The sequence below is a fragment of the Dendrobates tinctorius genome, unplaced genomic scaffold (assembly GCF_039654945.1).
Source record: "Dendrobates tinctorius isolate UK_male_01 unplaced genomic scaffold, ASM3965494v1 ptg000032l, whole genome shotgun sequence".
Classification (NCBI taxonomy): Eukaryota; Metazoa; Chordata; class Amphibia; order Anura; family Dendrobatidae; genus Dendrobates; species Dendrobates tinctorius.
The window spans coordinates 26,920,581-26,947,692 of NW_027361700.1; the positions used below are offsets into that span (position 1 = coordinate 26,920,581).

The window sequence follows — 27,112 nt, forward strand, 5'->3', positions numbered from 1 at the left end:
ACAAGGTTGTTTTGTGGCCTCCTCCTAACTTTCTTCCGAAGGTGGTATCGGCCTTCCACCTGAACGAGGATATAATCCTTCCGTCATTTTGTCCCGCTCCAACCCATCCTCTGGAGCATTCTTTGAATAAGCTAGACCTGGTAAGGGCGATAAGGGTCTATCTGGCCAGAACCGCTCCCTTCACGAAGGTGGACTTGCTCTTGGTTACCCCCAATGGGGTGAGAAGAGGCCTGCCGGCCTCTAGGGCAACAATTGCATGCTGGATCAGAATATCAATTCAGGAAGCCTACCGAGTGAAGGACAGGGTGTTCCCTGCTGGGGTCAAGGCCCATTCAACCCAGGCGGTGGGCGCCTCTAGGGCGGTACAGAACAGGGTATCAGCCATGCAATTGTGCAAGGCTGCCACATGGTCGTCCGTGCATACCTTTTCAAGGTTCTATAACGTCCATACTTATGCTTCAGCGGACACCAGCCTAGGCAGAAGAATCTTGCAGGCGGCAGTGGTGAGTTCTCCGATCTGAAGGAAATTTCTGTCTTTTCCCACCCCAGGGACTGCTTTTGGAAGTACCACGGTTTCTGTGTCCCCCAATGAGACGAAAGACAAAACAGAATTTTGGTTGCTTACCGTAAAATCTGTTTCTCATAGTCTTCATTGGGGTGACACAGCGCCCTCCCATGATTTTGTTATCTGTAATGATTATATAAAGATTGACTTACATGATAATGTCTCCTCCTACTGCGTTTTCACTAACTGATTGTCCTACAGCCTGTCGGAGGGGTGTATACTGCGGAGGAGGAGTTAACATTTTTTTCATGCATAGTGTCAACCTCCTAGCGACAGCAGCACACACCCACGGTTTCTGTGTCCCCCAATGAAGACTCTGAGAAACAGATTTTACAGTAAGCAACCAAAATCCTGTTTTCTCAAGAAACGCTTTGTTCCACCATACTCTTGTTCCTATGTTTAATAAGTCTTTTATCTCTGGATTTGGAATTTAAAATACTGTCCGGACCTTCACAGAAAACTTTGTCCAACTGTAAGAGCCACGATTTCTCACGTGTTCTAAAATCCATTTGTTCTAGATTAGAAACCATATAGGTCCTTGTGTGCCATCAGACCACGCAGCCCCAACGTGCATTCCGTGTGGGCCCCCTCGCGTGAGCTCTTACAGTTGGACAAAGTTTTTTGTAAAGGTCCGGACAGTGTTTTAAATTCCATATCCAGAGATATGTTTGAATTAACAAAAAAAAATCTAAAGACTTATTAAACAAACTAACAAAAGTATGGTGGAGCACAGCATTTCTTGAGAAATACTCCCTATAGAAAAGCAGCTTTGTGAATACACCAATTTTGTCACCAAAAGGCAAAGTATACAAGGCAATAAATGCTCATGTGTCAAACTGTGTGAAATAGGAAACTGGTGCAAAATTAAGGTCGTACATATGGTGCTGGAACCATGTATACCATATGTATCAAATTTTGAAAGTCTTAGCGAACCAAAAATTCCTGGACTGTCATTATTTTGACACACTGTTTGTACTACTCAAACCCATCATTGGGGCTCGCTCACACTAGCGTATAATTTGTACAAGTGTTTTATCAGATCGCATTAGGAACAATGTTATACTATGGGGCAGTTCAGATATGCAATTTTTTTTCTATGCCAATTTGGCACGAGAAAACAATTACAGCGTGCTGCAAGTGGCTCTACAAATGGAACACGGTGCACCCATACAAGTCAATGGGTGTGTGTAAAACATCAGACTGCACTCGGATGCCATCCAACTGCAGTCCGATGTACGCTTACAGAGACAATGAAGAAGATGGAGAAATTAAGTTCTCCATCTTCTCCTCCCCTGTGCTGCAGTTCTCTCATCAGGGAATCAGATCACAGTAAGATGACACTTGTTTTTGACCAAGTGTCATTAGCATAATTGGCCTGATTCTCTCGCATGAGAGAATCTGTACTCGTGGGTTACATTGGACACATATACAGTACATTCAGTGGCCAAATGACAGTGCCAGATAGCTCGTTAACAATGACCAATTGCCAAGTCAATATGCTAAGGATTGAAGATACCGTCTGTTCAGTCTCATCATACTGTAGGTTCAGGAACCAAGTGTAGTATTAGAGGCACAAGCCCTGATTTTACGGGCTATGAAGGCCTGTGTGACTTCTTAGGTCACACACGTGTACTGACAGCCCTGGTGTCATCTCATTATGTCAGCTGCATACTCCTTATTGAAATATTGTTCTTCTGTACAAGCTCAAGTAACACAAATTGATAAAGAGGCGTGTAAACATATTTTTAAATGTCCCCAGGTAGTGACATTGATTTACAACCTGACAATGTGAACTATAGTATTACCACACTAGTACTTACACTTAAATGACACAAAAATCCAAAAGCTTCTGGAAATGATTGCTGTGCTCCAGTGAAAATCACCGAAACGCGTGGTCATTTTTCACACTATATCTCTTGTTGCAAAAATCACAACAGTAAAGCAACCACTTACGTTTCAATCGCCTCATAATATGGCATCCACTTGTATAGTAAAAACATTTCCACACTGATATGGGGCTGACTAGACATGTTCCACGTGTTGTGTACATATCGATCTGGTATAACCTGGCAGTATGGACATCTGTTTATTTAGTGTCCTGCTCTTCTTACGAGTGCGTGCACCAATTCTCAAGAGCAGCATTTTCCAAAACAATGGTACTTACAGATCTTGTGAGAAGTGTCCTGGGATTGTTTCGTTGTCTACCTCGCGGTGATCATAGTGCCTTCATACAAGATAAGATCTAGCAAATCGTTGTAGAGATGAGCATATTCCTCAGAGATCTGCCACGCTCTACCTGAAAGAAACTTTACTTTTCCTCTGATTGCTTCTTGTCAGAAATGTTCCTTTCCCTGAGAATGTTGCTCGTCAAGTTTCCAACCAGTTCTAGATCCCCCTTCAGGTATTAGTAGATTGAGTACAACAGAACAGCAGTATACAGCAGAGCCAATGCGCATGGATGGATATATTTTATTCTCAGGAGTAGGTTCAAGATCATGGACTTTGGTACACAGCTATATCTCTTTACAGCAGAAATGACTTTACTGCCATTTCAGTATGATGTCACGTTGTATAGCGTTCATATACAATATTATATTAATAAAACAGGAGTGTGGGTCGCCCACGCACACCCAGGGCAGCGGGGGTACTCAGTACCGGGCCGGTATCAAGACAGGAAAGTGTCACAGCAGCGGTGACCCGGTCCGTGGCCCTGGGCGCCCAATATCAATGGCGGTGATGTTAGTGGTGTTAAAGTTTATTAGGTAGTTCGTGACGCCACCTGTGGTGTTTGGCAAGTAAGATGGTAAGCTAACGCTGCATACAGATCCACTGGGACTGATGGTGTGGTGCAGCAGAGATGGTATAGCTCCCCACAGGTGGAGCTGTAGTCCCAGGGCAGTGTAGGTGCAGTGGATGAGGAGAGGCGCAGAATGGTATGGAGGCTGGTGCCCAGGTGTAGTGGTGCTGGAATAACTGGAGGACACCAGAGTATGCGGTTCCAAAGCTTTACTCACTGTTTGCAGTTCATACAACTGCCTGCCTCCGTACTGTGTTCTCCATGTCAGGGCTCCAGCCAACCTCCAGGCAGGATAGGATTCTCCCTTCCACACTCCGCCAACATGTACCTTACTGAACGACTCCTCCAAGGCGCCTTTAGGTGCGAAGCACTCCAGTACTTCCAGTTACCCTGGAATGCCTCTCTCTAGGTGTTCCTAGTCTTTACTTGTATGACAGACAGCTGTAGCCTGTTCGGGGACTCCTCACTGCGTCCCAGCTCTCTATTCAGTTGCTGTTGTGTCCCAAGTCTATGATGGGAGCAAGGCGTTAGTGGCTCACTACTCCTCCGGTGTCTGTTGCCGGACATAAAGATCCAATCAACCTCGGGGACCGGGCCCCGGCCTTTGCGCTCTCTGGACTGGAAGGGTTCTCTCTCTTTGTCAACCTGCTTCCCACCGTCCTTCTATTCTCCTTCGTTCCGATCTGTTCTATCTCTCTTATGGAAGGTTAGGTTATCAATCTTATCAGTCTCTTTCTCTGGTCTTTCTCGTGCCAGCAGCCCAGATCACTGGGACCTGCTGCAGCACGTCCCTCAGACACCCATCTTCTCTCTTCCTCTAACCAACTAACCCTCTTTCACTCTTCCCACTCTTTTATATCTAACTCCACCCGCCTCCCCAGCACCTCTCGTGTTACGAAGCCAGGGACCACAAAAGGTACCCTATGACCTTTCCAGCATAAAGCATGGATGGGTCCCTGCTGAACTATCCTGTGTGTGGGGTGCAGGTGTGGAGTGTGGTCAGGAGTTCCCACCTTACCTGGATGGTGGGGCACTACACCTTAGGAGAAGGTGCAGTACCTCTGTGGCGACTGAAGCCTCAGGGGTGCCACATACCCCCCCGTTAAACACAGCACATCCGCGGGCTGCAAGACAACAAAAGGTACAATACAGGAACACACAAAAATTTTTAAATGCTATTCAACAATACTTATCTAATCTTCCTAATGTAGGAGGCACATTTCTTAAACGTTACAAACAGGTTAACTTCCTATCTTAATATCAAAAATTTACTTAAGTGCAATTCTCAATTCAAAAGTGTTATACTCAACACATTTTCTTTAGTACATTTTCTATCAATTATTCTCTTTTTCTTTCTTTCTTCTCTACTGGACGCAAGACACTGACCATCTACTCTTGGCCTGTCACCTGTCACTTTCAATTCTTCAGTCTTTATTCAATTCTCACATTCTATCTCAAAACTTTTCTAATTCTCTGTATCAAATATTCTATAAAAGACATTTACTTTTCATAAGACACAACATTATCAAATACGTTATCATAAAACATTCAAAATTCTTGTAAGGTGCTGAACACTGCTCCCAGCCGGGCTTTCTTGCAGTGTCCCTTGAGGTAGACATCATTCTTCAAAAAGTGTCCATGCAGAAACATTATCTTCGCAAAGAGTCTCTTTATATGTAAAACCAAGACAGAGCACCCAAAGGGGTGCAAACTATTTACAAGAAAGTTTTGGATCACACAGCGTTCATGATCTCCACAGTTCCATTTGTAGAAAAACAGGCAACAAAAGTGCTACCGAAAAAACATGATAGCAAACAAGGCACAACTGGTGCAAACAAACCCTCCTGGGTAACGAGATTTAGTAAATGTAGATTTTCTTAGTTGCTACCAGATTCCAAGTAGTCATTGGCAATCTGTAGGTACTCCTCTTCCCACGGTGTCAAGCCAGGGATCTTTGGTTTGGGCCGCCGAACTGGAGGTGTTGCAAGAGCAGCCTGGTTCCTAGGATCAGGTACCTGAGCAGTCTGAGTGGTACCGGTGGATGGAGGGGCATTGACTGGTTTCGATGGCAGGTACCTCTCGATGAACTCTGCAGGGATACGTCATAAATTCAGGGCGTACCATCCCCTGAGTCCCTCATGCCGGGTAAAGGTCACATACTCCCCAGGCTGCAGGTCTCTTTTAGGGTGTCCTTTAGGCAAGTGGGATTCAACGTCCCTCCGATTAAAGAATAAGTCACTTATCCTCTTGGGGTCTGCAATAAATCCGAACCCCCGTTCTCGATTGACGTTAAGGACCTGCAGCATCCTGGGAACCGTAATGCCCAGCACGGGTCCTCTCTTTCCTGCTCAAGTCCGGGCCCAGTACAGCCATTCTCCTCTGCTCCCTCCCCCAGTACTCATCGCCAGCTTTTTAATGGTGGCTTGGCAATAGGCCTCATTCTGCTCCTCCCGGGACCTGCTTTGGCCTACTGGGGCCTGCGGTGCCACCGTTGGGGGTTCCGGTAGATGTGTAGGTCAGCGCCACCCGGGGACAGTCCAGTGCGGTATCAGCGGGTACCGATGGAGAGGGTGGTACCGCTGGTGTAGGGCCCGCCGGGGCGCGCTGCTGTCTCAGCTTTCCGAGCGCTTCTCTTCATAGCTGCAGACGGGTAGTCAGTTCAGCGATTTCATCTTCTAATTGCTGGCAGTTCATTCCGGAGTTCGGGTTGGAGCCGTCAGCCATGGCGCCGGTGGTTTGCACTTCCCTGCGCTCCGCAGGCCTCCTTCCCTCACTCTCCAAAATGGCATTCTGGCGTTCTTCCTCTTGCTCCGCCCTTCTGCTCACCACTGGTTTTCTCTGCCCCTCCCTCCGGGGGCGGCGTCTTCTTCCCGCGCCTCCATACCAAGCCAGTATACGAACCCCTCGGGGGGTGGGCCATGCATCGGTCACACAGTAATTCAGGCGGGGACGGCCCAAGGCTCTTCGCGGTCTTTTCTTAGGATCTCCCATCTCTTCACGCCCTTCTTCTCCGCGCCAGCGGCCATTTCTAATGTCCATTTTACAGTCTATTAAATTTGGTCTTCTGCACATTTTCAAAAGTTGTAAATCCAAGGCACACAGAACCCGATGGCATCGGGTCTCGTCATCCTGTTCGTGACGCCAAAATTGGGTCGCCCACGCACACCCAGGGCAGCGAATGAACTGTGGTAGGTGAGCTGAGAGTAGAGATACATTGATGATAACGTGATTATAACGTGAAGCCCATTGTCCCTAAAGTCACTCTTAAGCCAAAGAATTGTGAGGCACCTTATTCTTCCTGGCTAGTGGATGCCAATTGCAATGACACAGGGAGATATAGACATAGTTATTGCACAATTATGTAAATCGCTAATGTACGCTTTAGAACATGCCTTTACTTGACCCTAAATATTTTTTTCTTGTATTTGCCGCTTTTATGTGTGGATTATGGTGTCACATTCAAAAGACGACTGCACTGCTTGACCTGTAATGATCCTCTGAGTTTCGAGAGTCTTACAAGTACGCAGCCATCAGGGAGCTTGTAGTTGGCAAAGCGTGAGTTGTAGATTACATAAGGTTCTCTCTGTATGACTCTCTGTGTCTAGAAATTTGAAGTTAGTCCTGTAATATTGCATGGCCATGAATAATTAAGGGTAAAAGTGGTGTGATCAGGTTTAATCATTGTTAAGGATTGTTCCATGTTTTCCAGCACAGCTTTTATTATTTTTTACTTTACTAATATAATTTCTTTCTTTTTACCAGATTGGATGTATCATGATGAATGGGCTACTAATAAAACGCGTTATCTTGATTGCCAAGCCTCCTTTTCCGCAGTGCAGCCCTTTCTTCATGACACATCCAATCTGGTAAATTTACTCCTGGAAGAATTTGTCTCCAGCCATGAGGCACCATCACTGGATTTCTACCACCGATTACACCCCATTTTTGCCCTTAGGGTATCACCCTATTCTATTCTGCTCTTCATTCCCTATTCAGATCTCCCCAAATTCTTTATTTTAGAATTTTTAAGACCTGATATATATTATGAGATATCCTACATTATCTGACAACCCATGCATATGTCATCCAGTAACTGTCTAGATTTGGCAATGTCTTGGTAACTTGTTTTATATTTTCCTGATAAGTATATGAGTGGAACAGGCTGCCACGAGAGGTGGTGAGTACTCCTTCTGAAAGTCTCAAACAGAGGCTGGACAGACATCTGACTGGGATGATTTAGCGAATCCTGCTTTGAGCAGGGGTTGGACCAGATGGCCCAGGAGGTCCCTTCCAACTCTACCATTCTATGATTCTATGTATAATAATGAGATAACAATAATGAGTTGCTAAATAAGATTTATTAAGTAGTGAAAGCAAAGAGATACGTTATGCCCATTTCCCAAGCGAGCTGTGCATCATCCAGCACAGACTATGGTGAAGATGATGATGAAATGGTTAAATCTTCAATTTCTCTTCAGTTGCATTCACTTTTTGTGATACAATTTTGCCGTTGACCACTTCTTCCACAATTGTTGTCACTTTCCTGGTTTTACTTGGCTCTTAAGAGAAAGAAGAGTATTGGTTATGGAAAGCTGTGCTGTTTGTGACATTTTTTGACAATATATTGTTAGAAATGGTTCTAGATGTACTTGTTGTGTGTAGGTGCCGTAGTGATCTAAGGACCAACTAGTATATAGGTATTGTAAGATGTATGATAATAGGTACAAGATAATATGTAGGTACCATAAAACTGTAGGTACAAGGTAGTACGGTAATACTCTTACTCTGCAAGTAGAAGTTATTGTCTAGCTACTATGTCACCTAAAAGTACATGTTAGTATATATGCATTATGGCACTGTTGGTACCTAGCGTTATAATGGGATTAGGGTATTAGGTGGTAATTAGGTACTATTGTGCTGTGGATATAAGGCACGGTAATATATATATAGTACGCAATGTCTATGGCACTCTAGGTATAAAATATTATGCTGTTACTATAAAACTATAGGTACAAAGGAATATTAGGCACTGTGTTTGCGGCTGTACACCGTCCCCCCAGAATAAGCTGCAGCTGTACACCGGCCCTCCTGAATAAGCTGCAGCTGTTGCTATCATTCCGACACACTGTAGGTGTGAGATGGGATGCAGGTACTATTGTACTGTACAAAGACGCATGTAGGTGCTATGGCCCTGTAGGTATGAGGTAATATGTAGGTGTTTCAGCACTATCTATTAATGCTGGTAAAAGTTAAGTAGTCTGTGGCATGTTGATTTTACAGATACTTAATAGTTTCTAATCACAATGGTACTGTAGACACTGCCTATTACTTACTACCTTTACACTGCATAGACGCAGCGGGTTATAAGAACTAGGCAGATACTGTTGATGCATGCAGATACTAATAGTATAAAGAAAAATTTCTTTTCAGCTCTGCCAAGGTTTGGTGTGGCTCTCGCATCCAAAATAATCAGGGAGGGATGAACACATGGCAAATTCCCAGCTCGTTACCGGGTGGAGTAGTACTGTGAATAAAAAGTAGAAATCCAGCAATTCCAAAAAGATGGAATTGAAAAGTCATATTTTTTCCAAAATCTTCTAAAACATAGTGAAAAAATTAAGGGACCGGTGATTAAAATCACTAACTGACGCGTTTTGAAGCGCAATGGTTCTTAATCATACCCTTTTTTATTCCCCGAAAGTCTTGAATAGGCTATGATTACGAGCCATCGTGATTTGAAACGCATAATTCAGGTGATTTTACTCACCCTTCCCTTCATTTTTCACCATATTTTTAAAGATTTTGGAATAAATATGACTTTTTAATTCCTTTTTATGATTGCTAGATTCCTCGTTTTGATTAATTGATCATTCTGTTTTATACGGTAGATTATAGGTAGTGTTTGCTGGATATTTGTATGCCATGGACTAGAAAGAATGAAGCTGCTATGATACTGTATATATTCAGTAGAACAGTAATGCTGTGTTTCTCTCTCTTTCTAATATATTCAGACTATAAACTTACCTTTGGAAGGGATTGTGACTTCTTTGCGGCACCATCTGGAAGAAGGAATAAAAAAACAATGTAATATATCATCTTAGTACTTTGTGTATTTCCTGAGAGGTTTTAATAAGTCCAATTGTAACATTCCATTATCCTATGTGGAGCATTTATTATCGTACTTACGATTCTCCATCGATTAGTCTGCGGTAAGTCTCAATCTCCATTTCCAAACGAGTCTTGATGTCTAGAAGAAGCTTGTATTCTGCATTCTGTCTTTCCAAATCACTGCGGAGCTGACTCAATTGTTCTTCCAGATTTCCGACATATTCTTGCAGTTGTGACAACTGAGTGTTGTAGCAGTGCTCTGTCTCAGCCAATGAGCACTCCAAGGATTTTTTCTGTTAAAAAGTCAACAATGTTGAATTTCTCTTTACATTGGAATAAAATCTACATATATTCAAAATCTTTAAGACTGGTTCCTAAGGAATTGATTCATAATTACCATGGCAAGTTGGGCCTGTAGCTCAATTTCCAGTTCTTGAAGGGTGCGTCTTAGGTCGGTCAGTTGGGTCTTGTGGCACTCAATCATCTCACTACTGTGTGAGATTTCTTTGTTAACTTCAGCACTCTAAAGCATAAATCAATATTAAATCAGAATTGATGAGCCATAGTTTTTGATATTTTTAGCAATTTTGTTATAATTTGAACAGTTTGGTTTGACTTGTCCTTGTTTTGATTATGTGATTAAAAGGTAACAAATATCTAATGGTCAAGAAAACACTTTCCCAGTCTTCTCAATGTTCAGCTTGTTGGATGAAGGTCAATAATTATTTCTCCTTTTTCTTTTATTGGGGAGAAGGGGATAGACTATTACCAGTGACCTAAGTTCCCTGAAGGAACAATGATTCTACTCGATCCTCCAAATCTGCCATTGTGGAGCAATTTGTAGACCGCAATAATTTGTTTGAGACTAAAATTATAGCTTCAAAAAAATTATATCTACTGTGTATTACCAATTTTTGACTTCTCACAATTTTATATGAAAAACATCTTGGGAAATCTCTTCTGCAATATTAAGCCCTTCTGTTGACAACTGAGCTCAAAATCTTCTCATATTGGGAGGCACCTATCATTATCTCCCATGTAAAGCACCATGGAATAAATGGCGCTATGATAATAATAAATTATAATAATATCATGTGGAGGAATTGTACTATCTTTGGAGAAATTTAACTAACCAAAGCTTTGACATTAAGAAAAGCAATCAAGATGAATAAATAATTATGGCAGACAGGAATTTTAACTTGATAAGACTAGTCAAGGGACATAATAATTCACCTGTTATTAAAAGTCTACATTTTCATATAACATTTTACCACGTCTGCTCAATATAGTCTCACCTTTTCATTAAACCATTCTGCGGCCTTCTGTCTGTTCTTCTCAGCAATTTCTTCATACTGAGACCTCATGTCGTTCAGAAGTTTGGTTAAGTCCACTCCTGGTGCAGCGTTCATTTCCACATTAATATCGGCTCTTTCTCCTTTAAGGGCGTTCATTTCCTTTCAAACATTGAAAAAAGTAATATGTACAGTCGGTTCAGCAGAGAGATTCAGATAAGGATCACTAAGACTTATATATATATATATATATATATATGCGGAATACAGAACTATTATACTTAAAGGTATCTTTAAACGTTGGGAAACAAAGAACATGAATAAGGCCAAATTATCAAGAAATGTCAAAAGAACAGCAAAAAATACTGAATACCGCTGCATGGTTTCTCTTCAGACACTCAATTTCTTCTTTCAAGCTCTCAAGCTGTGGCTCAAGAGCGGACCTGGCAAAAGTCAGCTCATCCAACACTCTACGGAGACCACAAATGTCTGATTCCACACTTTGGTACAGACAAAGTTCATTCTCGTACCTAAAATCAGATAATACACATGAGAGTTGTTAATAGGTGACACTTGCACCTTGTAGCACTTGGGTAACTTTATTGCTGAATTTTTATATTTCTCATGTCCACATTGGATAGTACACCCAGATTGGGACTTATAATGAATATGCTGGATCTGTTTTCCACAGGTCTTACAACAGTGATCCCCATCCTTACTTTGAGAGCCACGTTCAGCTCTGAGAAATAATTGTGAGCCACATTCTGAGCACCCCCAAGCAGTTTCATTCAGCCCTGCCTCCCTCCCCACAATAGTGATACCCTGAGCCCCTAATACTAATATAATGAAGCCCAAATTTTCCCTATGAAAATCACACCAAGGCAGTATACTTACATCCAGGGATTCCCACCTTCCCCTCATTAGGTATATTCCCATCAGGCACACCCACAATGTAAGGCTATGTGCACACGTAGTTTGGAGAGCTGCGGATTTTTCCCCGCGAATTTGTAAAAATCCGCAGGTCAAAAGTCCTGCGGTTTACCTGCGGATTAGCCTGAGGTTTAGCCCTGCAGTTTCACACCTCACAATGGTTAAGGTGTGAAACCGCAGCGGATTCCGCCCAAAGAATTGACATGCTGCGGATTGTAACCCGCAACAAATCCGCGCGGTAAAATCTGCAGCATGTGCACAGCGTTTTTGGTTTGACCATTAAAAACAATGGCACTGCACAATGCAGCAGAAACTGCTGCGGACCCGCAGAGTGCTAAAAACACATATGGAAGGAAAGATTCAGCACCAAATCAATTTATAAGTAATCTGTAGAGACAATTTCTACTTACTTAATTCTGAAGTCTTCTGCAGCCAATTTGGCATTGTCGATTTGCAGGACTAGATTTGCATTTGCAGAACTTTCAGCTAAAATCTGGAATTCGGATAGAACCCATTTTAGTACAGTGACATAACATATGCTGCTCTATACATGACACCACATTCATATAGGTTGCTATTTTGTCAAGTTGCTTAACTATAAAGATCTGTATCATGAAGCTTAAACACAACAGTTCTACATCCAATATGCTAATGACACCCAGAAACTTATGAAATCTAATTGTAGGGACAAATCAGACACTATTATTGATCAAAACCCTATAAAGAGTAAAGTGACCCATAACTTTAATACCAGGTCCCGTATATTTCATATCTCTGCCTAAGGCCATACAAGTGATGTTGACTTTCTTCTTCATAGGCAAATTCTGAGGGACTCAGTTTTCTCCAGGATCTTTTCATTCATTTTTCTTTTCTTTAACCAAATTACAGTGTCAATAGATTGCGTTGTAGGACACCATGGTTAAATGGGTAGTCTAATAAAGATTACTTTTTTGTCTTTGTCCAATTATTGCATGTAGACTTACAAAGTCAGATCTACCACTCGGTACTCCACTGTAATGGGACACTCTTCATTGGGAATCTGTCACCAGGTTTTTGCTACCCATCTGAGAGCAGCATTATGTCGAGGCAGAAATCCTGATTCCAGCTACAGTATATAGATCTTACTAGTTTTGATAAAATCCCTGTTGTATCTGCTGTAGATCTAGCAGTTCTATACCCACCCACCCCTTTTATTGACAGATTTGTGTGGACACTGTGCATAAGCAGAAAGCTGCTAGCGAGTGGTGGGGGCGAGATTATAAAGAGCTCATAAATATAGAGGACTACATGGCAACAGGTTTACTGGTCCCCTAGTGATAATTTCATGATAAAACAGTTAATTTATCAAAACTACAACGCAACTACGACACATCGCTGTAATCAGGATAGGTGGAACAGAAACACTGGTCACCCAATCTACTTGGGTCAACCCAATCTACTTGCATAGACATAGTATGTTTACAGAGACACAATCAAGTTAATTTTTTAAAGTCTTCAAAATTTTCAAAAAATTAATTAGTTTGGTTACTTCTGAAGTGTATTATACGTTAAGCTATTAAATTAGAAAATGAATGAAGTTAATTTGCTACTCAGAGATTGTAGACATCATAATCGATGATGTGAGTAGCAGAAGATCAATGTAAAGTCCTGGAGAGTGTAATAAATGATGGCGTAATGACTGAGTATTGATGCTACCACCATCTCTTAAGCCTAAGTGTTCTAGAACCCAAAGATCTGTAGTCATTCGAAGGACAGGCCCAAAATCTGTTTTGATGGATCTTTCATTGTCAGATCGTTATTGCTTATTTGTCCAGATGAGTGATTACATGGTACATAAAGCCATAAAATAAAGGCAGCGTCAACCCTGTTTGGTTTTGCAAATGTATGACAAAATTGTTGAGAGCAAAGTACCATTATTCACCCACCTTGCATTTCAGCTCCTCAATGATACGGAAGTAAGGACTATAGTCTTCTACTTTCGGCTGGTGTTTAATGTACCATTCCCTGATCTTTGCTTCAAGGTCAGCATTGGCATCTTCCAGGGCTTTAACTTTGTCCAGGTAGGAAGCAAGTCGAATGTTGAGGTTTTGCATGGTCTCCTTCTCTCCACCATGCAGGAAGCCATCATTTAAGCTATGATGACTTCCAACTGAAAAGTGTTCAGATCCCAAAGCCAAGTCTCCAGCCAGGCTACTAACCCTATGACCACTGACGCTGCTGCAAGACGATCTTACGGATCCACTTTTCCAGTGACAAGACATGGTGCAACCTCTTGAGTCTTCAAAGATCTAGTGGGAAGATGTCAGTGGATCATACAACACTGCTCAACCTGAAGATATTTATACAGAACCGCTGAGGTGGGTGTAATGTCACCTTAACTTTATATTATACAATAAAACATCATGTAAAGCCTCGTTGGATTATTACAAATTTTACATAAAATGCATATCTCTTTTTTTCACATAAAATTGTTTTTATTGTCACAGGGGAGATTTTGGGTGCTGACAAACAGCCAACAATTACTAAGGTAAATAATAATTACGGTATAATGTGTGATTTTATATGGCAGCTTTCTAATTATGTGTGTAACTGATGTTTTAAGGATTATTATCATCATTGTAAAGACGCTGGACTTATCCTATCCTGCATTAAAATGACATTTAGGTTCCTGCTTTTTTATGTTTTTTTAGTTTAGTAATAGATATGACCATATACTGCAGGTGTCTACCTTGTAGGCAACTGCATGTGTTCCGTAGAGGCAGACCATGTGTCAGCTATGGAGCCCCTGGAGATAAGCTGTCCAGAATAGGTTGGCAACATTACTATAGTTATGAGTGGTGAATAACTGCACTAGGTTCTCTTCTTTATAGGTCTTTGATACCTGTGGTCTATGTCAGTCCTACAGTGTGTGACATTGACCAAATAATCCAGGAAAGGAGTTGTGGACACATAAGCACCAAGATCTCGTTTCACATGTTGTATTATCCTGCTCCTGAAGAGGCCTCATTTTAGGCCGTGTTCACACAAAAAATGCAGTTTTTTTTTACTGCACTGCGTTTTTACAGCGTTTTTGAAAAATTGGGATGAAAAACAGCATCTTATCGTCTAAACAAGCCCTCACTCATTGTTATTGGCAACTTTTCCCTCTATGTGCATCCCTGTTTGTTAGACATTTCTGTTAAATAAAATGCTTAGTGCTACACATGATTTATGGAGGTCATGGTCGAAAAAAGTTAGGCTAGGGTTTCCCATACCTCCCATCTTGTAACGAACAGATTAAGGGAGAAATTATGCGGTAAATTTTGGCCATGCCCCTGGCTACACCCTAATCCATGCCCATTCACCATTTCGTTCTACCCTAGCAGGAGTTGTCAGATGGACGCTCGTAGTGAGAAATTCAGCAGATGCCCGTGTTTGGCAGCAGGGCAGCAGATTATTTAGGATATTCTCCAAGCGTGTGACAGCAGAGCTTCTTTATTCAGGAACAAACAGGAACAATATATGATAAGCTTAACAGATCAGGAGTAAATCATTTGTGTGTCTCTACCTGTGCAGCATCTACAGCAGGCTGCTTCTCTCATACACAGACACAGGAAAAACAGAAAATACAGTCGCATGCTCTCCCTGTGTGACCTTCTGGGAGTTTTTTTTGTTTTGTTCTAACTTTATGAACAGCATACAAATCTAGCAAATAAACACTCATACTCAGGAATGGAGTTGTTGCACCGAACATATTCCAACAGCCCGAGACTGCAGGGCGTGGACACAAATCTGAGCTGTATACGGGACAGTTGCTACTAGAGATGAGCGAATCAATTCACGAGACTGCGGTCCAGTGTCCAGGTCAGTGCTATTTGGCGACAGGACAGGAAGCTGCAAAACTCTTTCCTTCTGGCATCTCCTGCGTGGCTTTTGTTTAGCCAGGGCCAGCACAACCTCATATGTTTGTGCAACTCAATTCTAGCTGGGACTTGAGTATTATACTTTGTTCATTCATTCACAGTCGGAGCAGCCAGAACGTTTTCACCTTTATTTCATTATACAAAATTTTTTTTATATGTGTCTGTAAGGCCGTGTTAACACATTGTAAGAATACTGTTTTTTGTTTTCTGTAGAATCCACATCAAACTATACAATAACAATACTTTCTGATTATTGCTGCATTATTTTAGGCAGTTCCCCCTTATTTGATGCATTTTTAGTGCAGATGTGAAGCCACGTTTTTAATGTGTTTTTTTTGTGGTACAGAAAGGCTATGTGCCCACGTTGCAGAAATGTCCGCAGCATTTCCACAACTCCCTGCCATGGGTACAACGCATGCGGAATTCGCATGCGTTTTCCCGCAAAACACAAGCGTTTTTAGCTTGCAGAATGCTTGCGCTTTTGCAAGCGATTTGAAGCATCACTTGGAAAAGTGATTGACAGGTTGGTCACACTTGTCAAGCATAGTGCTTGACAAGTGTGACCAACTTTTTACTATTAATGCTGCCTATGCAGCATCAAAAGTAAAAGATAGAATGTTAAAAAAATAAAAAAAATAAAAAATAGGGATATACTTACCCTCCGTCGAGACCGCTACGTCATCAGAGATCATTCGCACAATGCATCCCTCGGAACGGAAGATGCTGGCAGCGTGGCTGAGAGGCGGGAGGATTCCGGGGGCCAACGGAGGGTGAGTATGTCCCTATTTTTTTTTAATTCTATTTTTTACAGGGATATGGTACCCAGGGCCTGGAAGAGAGTCTCCTCTCCTCCAGACCCTGGGTAACATCCACACGTGAAGCGCTCACTTTACGCATAGTGGGCATAGTCACATGCGTAAAATGAGCATTTCAATGCAATCCTATTGCTGCGGAATCGCCGCGATTTCACAGACATAGTGGACATGCTGCGGATTTTACCGCTTTGTGATTCCGTAGCGGTAAAATCCGCAGCATTGACACAGCAACTGCAGAATCCCATAGGATTGCATGGGGATGCGTTTTATTAGCTGCCGCAAAAACGCTAAAAAAGCAACGTGGGCACTTAGCCAAAAGCTGTGATTCTGCACTTGGAAAAGTAACTGCAGTTTTTTACATGTGTTCTTTTAGGCTCCACATAGAAGCTTCTAGAGAAAAAAAACCACCGAAACTGCTCATTTAATCTTTAGACCACAGGGGGTGCAATTTTCATGAAATAGCATCCACTTGCACTGTTAGGCTATGTGCACACGTTCGGAATTCCCGCAGAAATTTCCTCGGCAATTCTGCAACTCCCTGCCGCGGGAAATACGCATGCGGAATTGGCATGCGTATTCCCGCTAAACACTAGCATTTTGCAAGTGTTTTTAGCTTGCAGAATGCTAGCTTTTTCCAAGCGATCTGTAGCATTGCTTGGAAAACTGATTGACAGGTTGGTCACACTCGTCATATATAGTGTTTGACAAGTGTGACCAACTTTTTACAAAATAGGATGTTAAAATAATTTAAAAAATGGTTATTCTCACCTTCTGACAGCCCCTGATCTCCTCCCGGCATCTTCCGGTCTCAGTGATGCTTTGCGCGAAGGACCTTTGTGATGCTGGCAGCGTGGCGTTCAGGTGGGAAGCCTCCGGCGGCTGTCGGAAGGTGAGAATATCACTATTTTTTATTTTAATTCTATTTTTTACAGGATTATGGTACCCAGGGCATGGAGGAGAGTTATCGCTCCTCCAGACCTTCGGTACCTTCCGCACATGAAGCGCTCACTTTGCGCATGATGGCCATAGCCACATGCGTAAAGTGAGCATTTCAATGCAATCCTATGGGTACGGAATCGCCGCGATTCCGCACAAAGAATGAACATGCTGCGTATTTTTCCGCTATGTGATTCTACAGCGGAAAAATCTGCAGCATTAGCACAGCAATGCGGAATCCTATTGGATTGTATGGGATGCGTTTTCTTAGCGTTTTCACAGCGGAAAAATGCCAAGAAAACGCTAAATAAATGTAACGTGTGCACACAGCCTTAAACACAGCAAAATTTCTGGTGCAAATAAAAACAGCAGAAAATACGCAGCATTTACGCTACGTATGAACATCATCTAAATAAGCAAAGTGAATGTGATTCCATGAAATCTCTGCCCTCGGTGTGTCTAAAGGCACTGATGAACTCTGCGATTTGGGTGCTTATTTTCCTCTATAGGCTTGTAGGTGGAGATTGAAAAAAACGCAAGAAAGAAAAAATGAGAAACTGGGTCTGAGCAGAAAAAGTAAATTAATGTGCATGCAAAATGTAATTGCATATGAACACATGACCTTTACACAGAGAAAACCAAAAACAAAACACAAAACAAATATCCTGGAATAAAAAAGTAAAAAAATATATTGCAAAAATTGCATGAAGGTAGTAATAATAGTAATAATAAGGGTATTTAGTTAACATAATTTTGATCAAAATAATGTAGAAGCCATCCCGCCACGTCACGGCAATCCTTGTGGGACAGTCCTAACTCTTGTATTTAAAACCTTTCCACTTGTCAAGTGACGTAAATGTGAACAAGGACATTTACGTCACTTGACAAGTGGAAAGGTTTTAAATACAAGAGTTAGGACTGTCCCACAAGGGTTGCCGTGACGTGGCGGGATGGCTTCTACATTATTTTGATCAAAATTATGTTAACTAAATACCCTTATTATTACTATTATTACTACCTTCATGCAATTTTTGCAATATATTTTTTTACTTTTTTATTCCAGGATATTTGTTTTGTGTTTTGTTTAAGAAAGAAAAAATACTGTTGCATTTTTTAAGAGCAGAATCAAAGCTTTTCTGTACTATTAAAAAAGCGAAATGCGCATTTACATCTGCATCAAAACTGCATCAAATATGGGAAAAAATGCATAAAATAAATTCAGCAAACACACAATAATCAGAGAAGATTGTTATTGTTTCGTCTTGTGCGGACACCTGCAGAAAAAAAAGCAGTAGAAAAATGCCGCATTTACGCTACGTGTGAACATGGCCTCAGTGTTACATTTTTATTATATTTTTTATGGGTTTAAAGGAGAAAAATATCAATCAAGTCATTTGTTATGCAATTCCGATCCCTGTAAATAATCCAATCGCTGTGCTGTTTGGGTCGTTGCGATTACAGGGACACCAAATATGTCCGTGTCATTTGCTGATTTGTGATGTTTATTTATTTTTTTCAAAACTGACATTATTTTACATGTTTTTCTCTTTTTTTTAGTAATTTTATAGAATGAAAAAAATCTTTTATTCTCCTTCTAGAATAAAGACATAAAATCTACTGTTTTGTACATAACGTATTTTTCGGGCTAAATGACGCACTTTTTTCCCTCCAAAAATGTGGAGGAAAATAGGAGGTTCATCTTATAGTCCAGATGTATTGGCTCTGGCTGTGGTGGGGAGGTGGGGGAGCAGTATAGGATTAGCAGCGGGTCACAGAGGCAGGAGCCAGCTGCTGTGGCTAACTCCTGTGCCCGCTGCTATAGAGAAATGAATATTCACTGCATTTCACGCCCATGGGATTGGAGGACAATGAATATTCATATCTCTTTAATAGCATCCTGGTATGATTGCCCCCATCCCCGTCCTGGAATGCTATGCCCCATCCCATGGGGGTGGAGCGAGGTGAATATTAATTTCTCTTAAGTAGCGGCACACGTGACCGCCGGCGGCTGCAGGACAATGACAGCTTGAAGTCTTTTGTGGTAGTTGTGGATGAGGTCATTTATTTTCTCAGATGGTAAAGCTGTCCACTCTTCTTGGCTAAAAGCCTCCAGTTTCTGTAAATTCCTGGGCTGTCTAGCATGAACTGCGCGCTTGAGATCTTCTCAGAGTGGCTCAATGATATTGAGGTCAGGAGACTGAGATGGCCACTCTAAAACTTTCACTTTGTTCTGCTGTAACCAATGACAGATTGACTCAGCCTTGTGTTTTGGATCACTGTCATGTTGGAACGTTCAAGTACGTCCCATGTGCAGCTTCCGGGCTGATGAGTGCAAATTTGCCTCCAGTATTTGCTGATAATGTGCTGCATTCAGCTTTCCTTCAACTTTTACCAAGTTTCCTGTGTCTTTGTAGCTCACACATCCCCAAAACATCAGCGATCCACCTCCATGCTTTACAGTAGGAATGGTGTTCCTTTCATCATAGTCTTGTTGACCTCTCTCAAGATGTAACATTTATGGTTGTGGCCAAAAAGTTCAATTTTGGTTTCATCACTCCAAATTATTTTGTGCCAGAAGTTTTTAAGCTTGTCTCTGTGCTGTTTTGCGTATTGTAGGTGAGACACTTTGTGGCATTTGTGCAGTAATGGCTTTCTTCTGGTGATTCGATCATGCAGCCTATTTTTCTTCAAGTGCCTCCTTATTGTGCATCTTGAAACAGCCACACCACTAGTTTTCACAGAGTCCTGTATTTCAGCTGATGTTATTTGTGGGTTTTTCTTTGCATCCCAAACAATTTTCCTGGTGGTTTAGGATGAAATTTTTGTTTGTCTACCTAACCATGGTTTTGTTTTCACAGAGCCCCTGATTTTCTATTTGTTAATTACAGTTTGAATGCTGCTGACTGGCATTATCAATTCCTTAGATATCTTTTTGTATCCCTTTTCTGTTTTCTACAGTTCAACTACCTTTTCCCATAGATCTGTTGACAGTTCTTTTGCCTTCCCCATAACTCGCAATCCAGAAATGTGAGTGGCTGAATGAAAGAGGCAAGAGTCTGTCTGGATCCCAGAAACTCACTCAGCTTTTATGCATACACACTGACTTCAAGCAAACAGGTCACAGGTAAGGATGTTACCTTTAGTAGCCAGTCAAACCCATTTGTGTCAACTTCTGTGCATCTTATCAGACCACAATTACCAGGGTATGTAAATGTTTGATCAGGGTCATTTGGATGCTTTGGGTTGTCATTATGATTTAAAAAGAGAAAACAAAGTAGTTTGACGATAAATGGCTTCACCCAACCACTAACCATGAGTGTAGAAAAAGTTTTGGTGTTATCATTCATATTTTCTGAAAAAAGGCCAAGAAAGCAAAAATTCTGCTGGGGTATGTAAACTTTTAAGCACAACTGTATATACAGTGTGAACCCACACATAGCCTTCTGTATACAGTGTGTTCCGCACATAGCCTCCTGTATACAGTATGAGCCCTCACATACCTTCCTGTAAATAGTGTGACCCCCATATAGCTGCCTATATACACTATGAGCCCACACATAGCTTTCTAAATACAGTATGAGCCCGCACATAACCTCCTGTATACAGTATGAGCCCATATATAGCTTCCTATATACAGCGCAAAACATTCACGTCGCTCCCGTTTCCCTGGCGCTGTGCTCTAGTCCCTGGGACGCCACTTCTACTGGCCAGTGCGTACATGGTGGTGCGATGATGTCATCATGCCAGCATCAGCTGATGACGTCATCACACTGGCGCATCACAGCAGAGGCAACAGGAGCCCCCCTGGAGCTATACTGCCATTCTACAGCGTCGGCACCGCAGCTCCACAAAAGTTCCTTGCCCGGAGATGTGCACCGCAGATGGGGGTGCACAAAACATTATAATGAGAGAAATCTGGCAATGAGCCCCCTGTGAGCCTTGGGCCCCGGCCGGTAGCCCAGAGTGTCCTCATTATGACCATACCGTATAGTATTCTAATGGGTTAAATCCAAAATTACCCAGTACTTTAATGGATTAAAGATTCTCAGGTGATCCTTGTTTCATAACTTTGTTGAAGGCTTTTAAAGATTTGTTTGTCAGTTTTATATCTACGATTAAGAGTCAGGTCAGCTCGAAATGTGTCAAACTGTTTTATACCTTCTATGTTTTAATGGATTTACAGATTATTGGATTTTAAACCAATGTGTGTTGGACTTCAAACCATCATTGGACTTCAAAATAGACCTTTTATGAGTAAGATTTTTACCTGCTGATGTAAGAAGGTAGTATTACTGTGTGCCAAAATGAAAAACTTGCTGAGTAAGCTGTGAGAATTAAACTCTTATATGTGTTTTACTAGCTCCGTGTTAAACTGTCATTAATCTTTAATTGACAGCATTTAGGCAGCTAATAACATGTATTATTCTCAATTATACACTTCTTAGGCTTTTTACTTAACCCCTTCCTGACATGCACCATACATGTACTGCTCTGTGGGAGCTGCGTTCCTGCAAACAGCAGTACAAGTATGGTGCACCATTTGAGCAGCCTCACGCTGAGCTCCGCAGCAATTGGGTGCGGGTGTCAGCTCTGTGTGAGAGCTGACACCCTGCAGTAAAGCCCATGATCGGTGCTAGCACCGATCGTGGGCATTTAAACATCTGATGTCTCTGTCACTACTGACAGTTCCCTGCGCGCTTCCATCAGGACAGTGTAATGCGATTGCATTGTCCTGATGATCTCCATGGACAACTCTGGCCGCAAGGTGGTCCGTGGGGTCGTTCAGGGTCCTGCAGTGGGTGGCTTGTGAGCAGGCGCTGACATGCCTCTTTCCCTGCCTGTCAGATGCTGATGTGATACTCTGAAGTGCAGAGTATCAGATCAGCGATCTGACACCATACAGTGATGTGCAAGGATGGGACAATGTAAAAAAGTTTTTAAAAAAAATGATTAAAAAGTGTAAAAATATTTTTCTTTAAACTCCCCCCCCAAAAAAAAATAAAGAAACAAATATTTTTCCAATAAATGCATTTATTTTTGTAAATAAAATGAGCAACTAAGGCTGGTTTCACATTAGCGCTTTTTAAGCGCACGCACGGCCGGGGGTAGCTCCGCCCCCGAGCCGGCTCTCTGCCCGGCGTGCCCGCCCCTTGCTTGTAGCGCCGCCTCCTAGCGCACAGCGGCGCCTGCGATCGGCGCACCCTATCTTTAGCATAGGGTGCGCAGATCGTGCGCAGGCCGTGCGCTAGTTGCGCTTTGACCTGCGCTGCGCACTTTTGACGGTGCGCCGTGCGCGCCAAAATCCGAAAAGTTTGATTTTGGCGCGCACGGCGCACCGTCAAAAGTGCGCAGCGCAGGTCAAAGCGCAACTAGGGCACGGCCTGCTCACGATCTGCGCACCCTATGCTAAAGATAGGGTGCGCCGATCGCAGGCGCCGCTGTGCGCTAGGAGGCGGCGCTACAAGCAAGGGGCGGGCACGCCGGGCAGAGAGCCGGCTCGGGGGCGGAGCTACCCCCGGCCGTGCATGCGCTTAAAAAGCGCTAATGTGAAACCAGCCAAAAGTACACATATTTGGTATCGCCGTGTCTGTAACGACGAGCTCTATAAGGGTATGTGCACATGTTTGCGGATTTGGCCCTGAGGATCTGCAGCTGTTTTCCAAGGGATGTACAGTACCATGTTATCCTATGGAAAACAAAAAACGCTGTGCACATGCTGCGGAAAGTTCCCCGTGGAAACGCAGCGGTTTATTTTCCTCAGCATGTCAATTCTTTGTGTGGATTCCGCAGAATCTGCAGGTGTAAAAATGCATGCCAAATCTGCACAAAATCCACAGGAAATTCGCAGTAAATCCGCAGGCAAAACGCAGGCATTTTGACCTGCGGATTCTACAGATTCCACACGGAAAAATCCGCACACGAATCCGCAACATGTGCACATACCCTAAAACTGTCCCTCTAGTTAACCCCTTTGGTGAACACCGTTTAAAAAGAAAAAAAAATTAAAAAAAAATGCTTTATCATCATACCACGAACAAAAAGACAAATGTAAATAAAAATGGTACAACTGAAAACGTCGTCTTGTCCCACAAAAAAACAAGCCATCATACAGCTTCACCAGCAGAAAAATAAAGTTATAGCTCTCAGAATAAAGCGATGCAAAAACAAAAATTATTTTTTACACAAAATAGTTTTTATTATGTAAAAGCGTCAAAACATAAAAAAATATTATTTAGTTATCGTTGTAATTGTACTGACCCAAAGAGTAAAGCTATCTTATTAATTTTACCACACTCGGAACAGTATAAAAAAAAAAGCAAGAAGCAATTCCTGAATTGCTGGTTTTTGTTCATTTAGTCTCCCAAAAATCGGAATAGAAAGCGATCAAAAAATGTCATGTTCCCAAAAATGGTACCCATAAAAACATCAGCTTGTTTCGCAAAAACAAGCCATAACATGACTCTGTTGGCCAAAATATGAAAATATTAAAGCTCTCAAAATGTAGTGATGCAAAAACTAGTTTTCGCAATATAAAGCGTCTTTTTGTGTATGACAGAAGCCAAACATAAAAACCCGACATAAATCTGATATCGCTGTAATCACACCAACCCGAAGAATAAAGTTGCCTAATCACTTATACCGCATGAGGAACGGCGTAAAAAATAAATAAAACTAATTTTTCACATGCTGTTGAGCGCTTGCATTGAGGTTTCCATGTAAATCTCTGAAATACGTGATTCAGATGGAGCCTCTGGCGGAATATTCCCTATAATGAGTCAGATTAAGGACTGTGGAATAGGATCTGGGACCTGGCGTGTCCATCTTTTTAGGATTGCACAAAAGTGCCATTGGCCACAGTTTTGTGCACTTCTGAAAAGAAGGACACCGCTGAACAGAGGCCAGATGGAGTCCAGAGTAACTCTGCTGCTTCATTATAGTGAATAGATCCATCGGGGTTTCATCTGTCACGTCACTCAGAGATTTCGATTTCAACCCCGATGTACGAGCTCAGCATAGAGCGCCGGATAAATGTGATCATAAATGTTATGTAAAATGTTCCCAATGAAAGCTTCAACTCAATCCACAAAAAAGCAAGTCCCCATTAAGGTCTGTTATCTGTTAACGGAAATATAGGGGTGTCCACGTTACGGATAGCACAAAGGTTTTGGAAAAGCGAAATGGCTCCTGACCCCCCAAAGGAAATTCAGCAAATTCTCCGCTCCCAAATCCAAATGTCCCCTCCCTTCTGAGCCTCAGTGTGCCTAAACCACATTTAGCACCCACATGTTTGGCATTTTTGTAGAGATGAGAGCCCACCTAATTTACAGGTGCATGTCTCCAGAAGTATGAGTTGGGCATAATGTATTGGCCACTACAGCGTACTGGTCACTACAAAGGCAGTTTGCAATTTTCAGTCAGCCACATCCACTACTGCTTGTTTCTGGAAAATACCCATGGAGTCAAAATCGTCACTGCACCTTTAGATAATTTCGCAAAGGGGTATAATTTCCACAATGAAATCACTTGAGGGGGATTATGCTTTTCTAGCACTTAGGGGCTCTGAATATGGAGTCCGCAAACTAACCTAGGAAAATCTGCGCTCCAGGAGGAAAATAGCGCTCTGTCCCTCCCAAGACTCTCCATATGGCTAAGCAATACTGTACAGCCACATATGAGGTATTTCTACATTCAGCAGAAATTGTGGGACAAATTTTGGTGCCATTTTTACCGTTTTCCCAGTATGAAAATGTAAAATTTGGGACTGAGGCTGGTTTCACACTTGCGTTTTTTTTCGCGGTATTTTAGCGCTAAATAGCGCATGCGTTTTTTTTTCCTATACTTTGCATGGGATGCGCTTATGTGCGCATACACATGCGTTTTTCCGCGTTTTTCCGCGCATGCGTTTTTTTGCGGTATGCGCTCGGGCGCACAAAATGCAACCTGTTGCATTTTTTGGGCGTCCGACTTGCCTCAAAAAAACGCATGCGCGCGCAATGCGTTTTTTTACAGCAAGACACCCATTATAAGTCTATGGTGAGCATATGTGCGCATTGGCATGCTTATGTATGCGTTTTTTTGCACATGCGTTTTTTTTTTACCATTAGTTTAGACAATGGAATTTAGGGGTTTGGGTTAGAGTTAGGGTTAGTTAAGGGGGTTTAGGGTTAGGGTTAGGGTCAGGGTCAGGGTTAGGGTTAGGATCAGGGTATGGTTTGGTTAAGGGTTAGGGTCAGGGTCAGGGTTAGGGTTAGGGTTAGGGTTAGGGTCAGGGTTAGGGTCAGGGTTAGGGTTAGGGTCAGGGTTAGGGTTAGGGTTAGGGTTAGGGTCAGGGTCAGGGTTAGGGTTAGGATCAGGGTATGGTTTGGTTAAGGGTTAGTGTTAGGGTCAGGGTCAGGGTTAGGGTTAGGGTCAGGGTCAGGGTTAGGGTTAGGGTTAGGGTTAGGGTCAGGGTTAGGGTTAGGATCAGGGTATGGTTTGGTTAAGGGTTAGGGTTAGGGTCAGGGTCAGGGTTAGGGTTAGGGTTAGGGTTAGGGTCAGGGTTAGGGTTAGGGTCAGGGTCAGGGTTAGGGTTAGGATCAGGGTATGGTTTGGTTAAGGGTTAGGGTTAGGGTCAGGGTCAGGGTTAGGGTTAGGGTTAGGGTTAGTAAAGTCATGGTTTGGGTTAGTGTGAGGGGCCACCTAATGTTGGAAAAAAACGCAAGCGCGGTAAAAACGCACTAAAAATGCATACAAACGCATAAAAACGCTGCGTTTTTTTCATGCATGCTCATAAAAATGCTTGAAAAAAACGCAGCATCTGTATGCGTTTGTATGCGTTTTTTCAATGCGTTTTTTTGCGGGAAAAACGCGCTGCAAAAAAAAGCAAGTGTGAAACTAGCCTAACACAATTTTGGTGGCAAAATTGTAAATTATTTCTTCTTCATGGCCTAATAGTATAAACTTCTGTGGTGTCAATATAATCACTTCATCCCTAGATGAATTCATTGAGAGGTTTAGTTTGTAAAAGGGGCCACTTATGGGGGGTTCTGCTGTGTTGGCACCTCAGCGTCTCTGCCAATGTGACATGGCACCCTCAAACCAGTGCAGCAAAATCTGCACTGTAATATGGCACTTCTTCCTTTCTGAGTTTTCCACTGTGCTTCAAAAGTAGTTTTCGACCACATATGGGGTATCGGTGAACTCAGGAAAAATTGCAAAACAATTTTTGGGGTCTATTTTCTCCAGTACCCTTGTGAAAATACAAAATTCGGAGCGATAAAAGATTTTTGCGTGAAAAATGTGATTTTTCTATATTCACGGCTTAGCGTTATAATCTTCAGTGAAGCACCTGGGGGTTCATGGTGTTTAGTACACATCTAGATAAGTTCACTAAAGGTTCTAGTTTCCAAAATGGTATTACTTGTTGGGGGTTTCCACTGTTTAGGTACATCACAGGCTTTCCAAACGCGACATGGCATCCGCTAATTATTCCAGCAAATTTTACATTCATAAAGTGAAATGGCGCTCCTTCCCTTTCCGAGCCCTGCCTTGCGCTCATACAGTAGATTTCACCCACATACGGGGTATTGGCATGCTCAGGATCAATTGCACACCAAATTGTATGATCCATTTTATCCTGTTGCGAAAGTAAAAAAAATAGGTCTAAAGGAAAACTTTTGTGAAAGAAAAATAAATGTTAATTTTTTCCTTCCACATTCCAAACAATTCTGTGAAGCACCTGAAGTGTTAATAAACTTTTTGAATGTGGTTTTGAGTACCTTGAGGAT

The 27,112-nt window shown here is 42.2% G+C and overlaps 2 protein-coding genes across 5 annotated transcripts in view; both read right to left on the reverse strand.

Annotated features, from left to right (window-relative positions):
* Positions 1 to 2,936, reverse strand: part of KRT222 (keratin 222) — a 116,166-nt gene extending 113,230 nt beyond the window's left edge. For 3 of the 4 annotated variants that reach the window (XM_073572652.1, XM_073572651.1, XM_073572650.1), the window contains exon 1: positions 2,730 to 2,936. The gene's annotated coding sequence lies outside the window, so the exon portion shown is untranslated. The remainder of the gene's footprint in view (positions 1 to 2,729) is intronic. The other variant, XM_073572653.1, reaches the window with a different exon arrangement.
* Positions 2,937 to 7,817: 4,881 nt separating this feature from the next.
* LOC141086519 (keratin, type I cytoskeletal 17-like) lies at positions 7,818 to 13,953 on the reverse strand. The gene is made up of 8 exons (XM_073572655.1): positions 13,618 to 13,953; positions 12,103 to 12,185; positions 11,136 to 11,292; positions 10,766 to 10,924; positions 9,868 to 9,993; positions 9,549 to 9,763; positions 9,387 to 9,421; positions 7,818 to 7,921 (listed from the first exon to the last, which is right to left on the reverse strand). Exons 1-8 carry the CDS (start codon positions 13,951 to 13,953, stop codon positions 7,818 to 7,820), a joined length of 1,215 nt encoding a protein of 404 aa, XP_073428756.1.
* Positions 13,954 to 27,112: the final 13,159 nt, after the last annotated feature.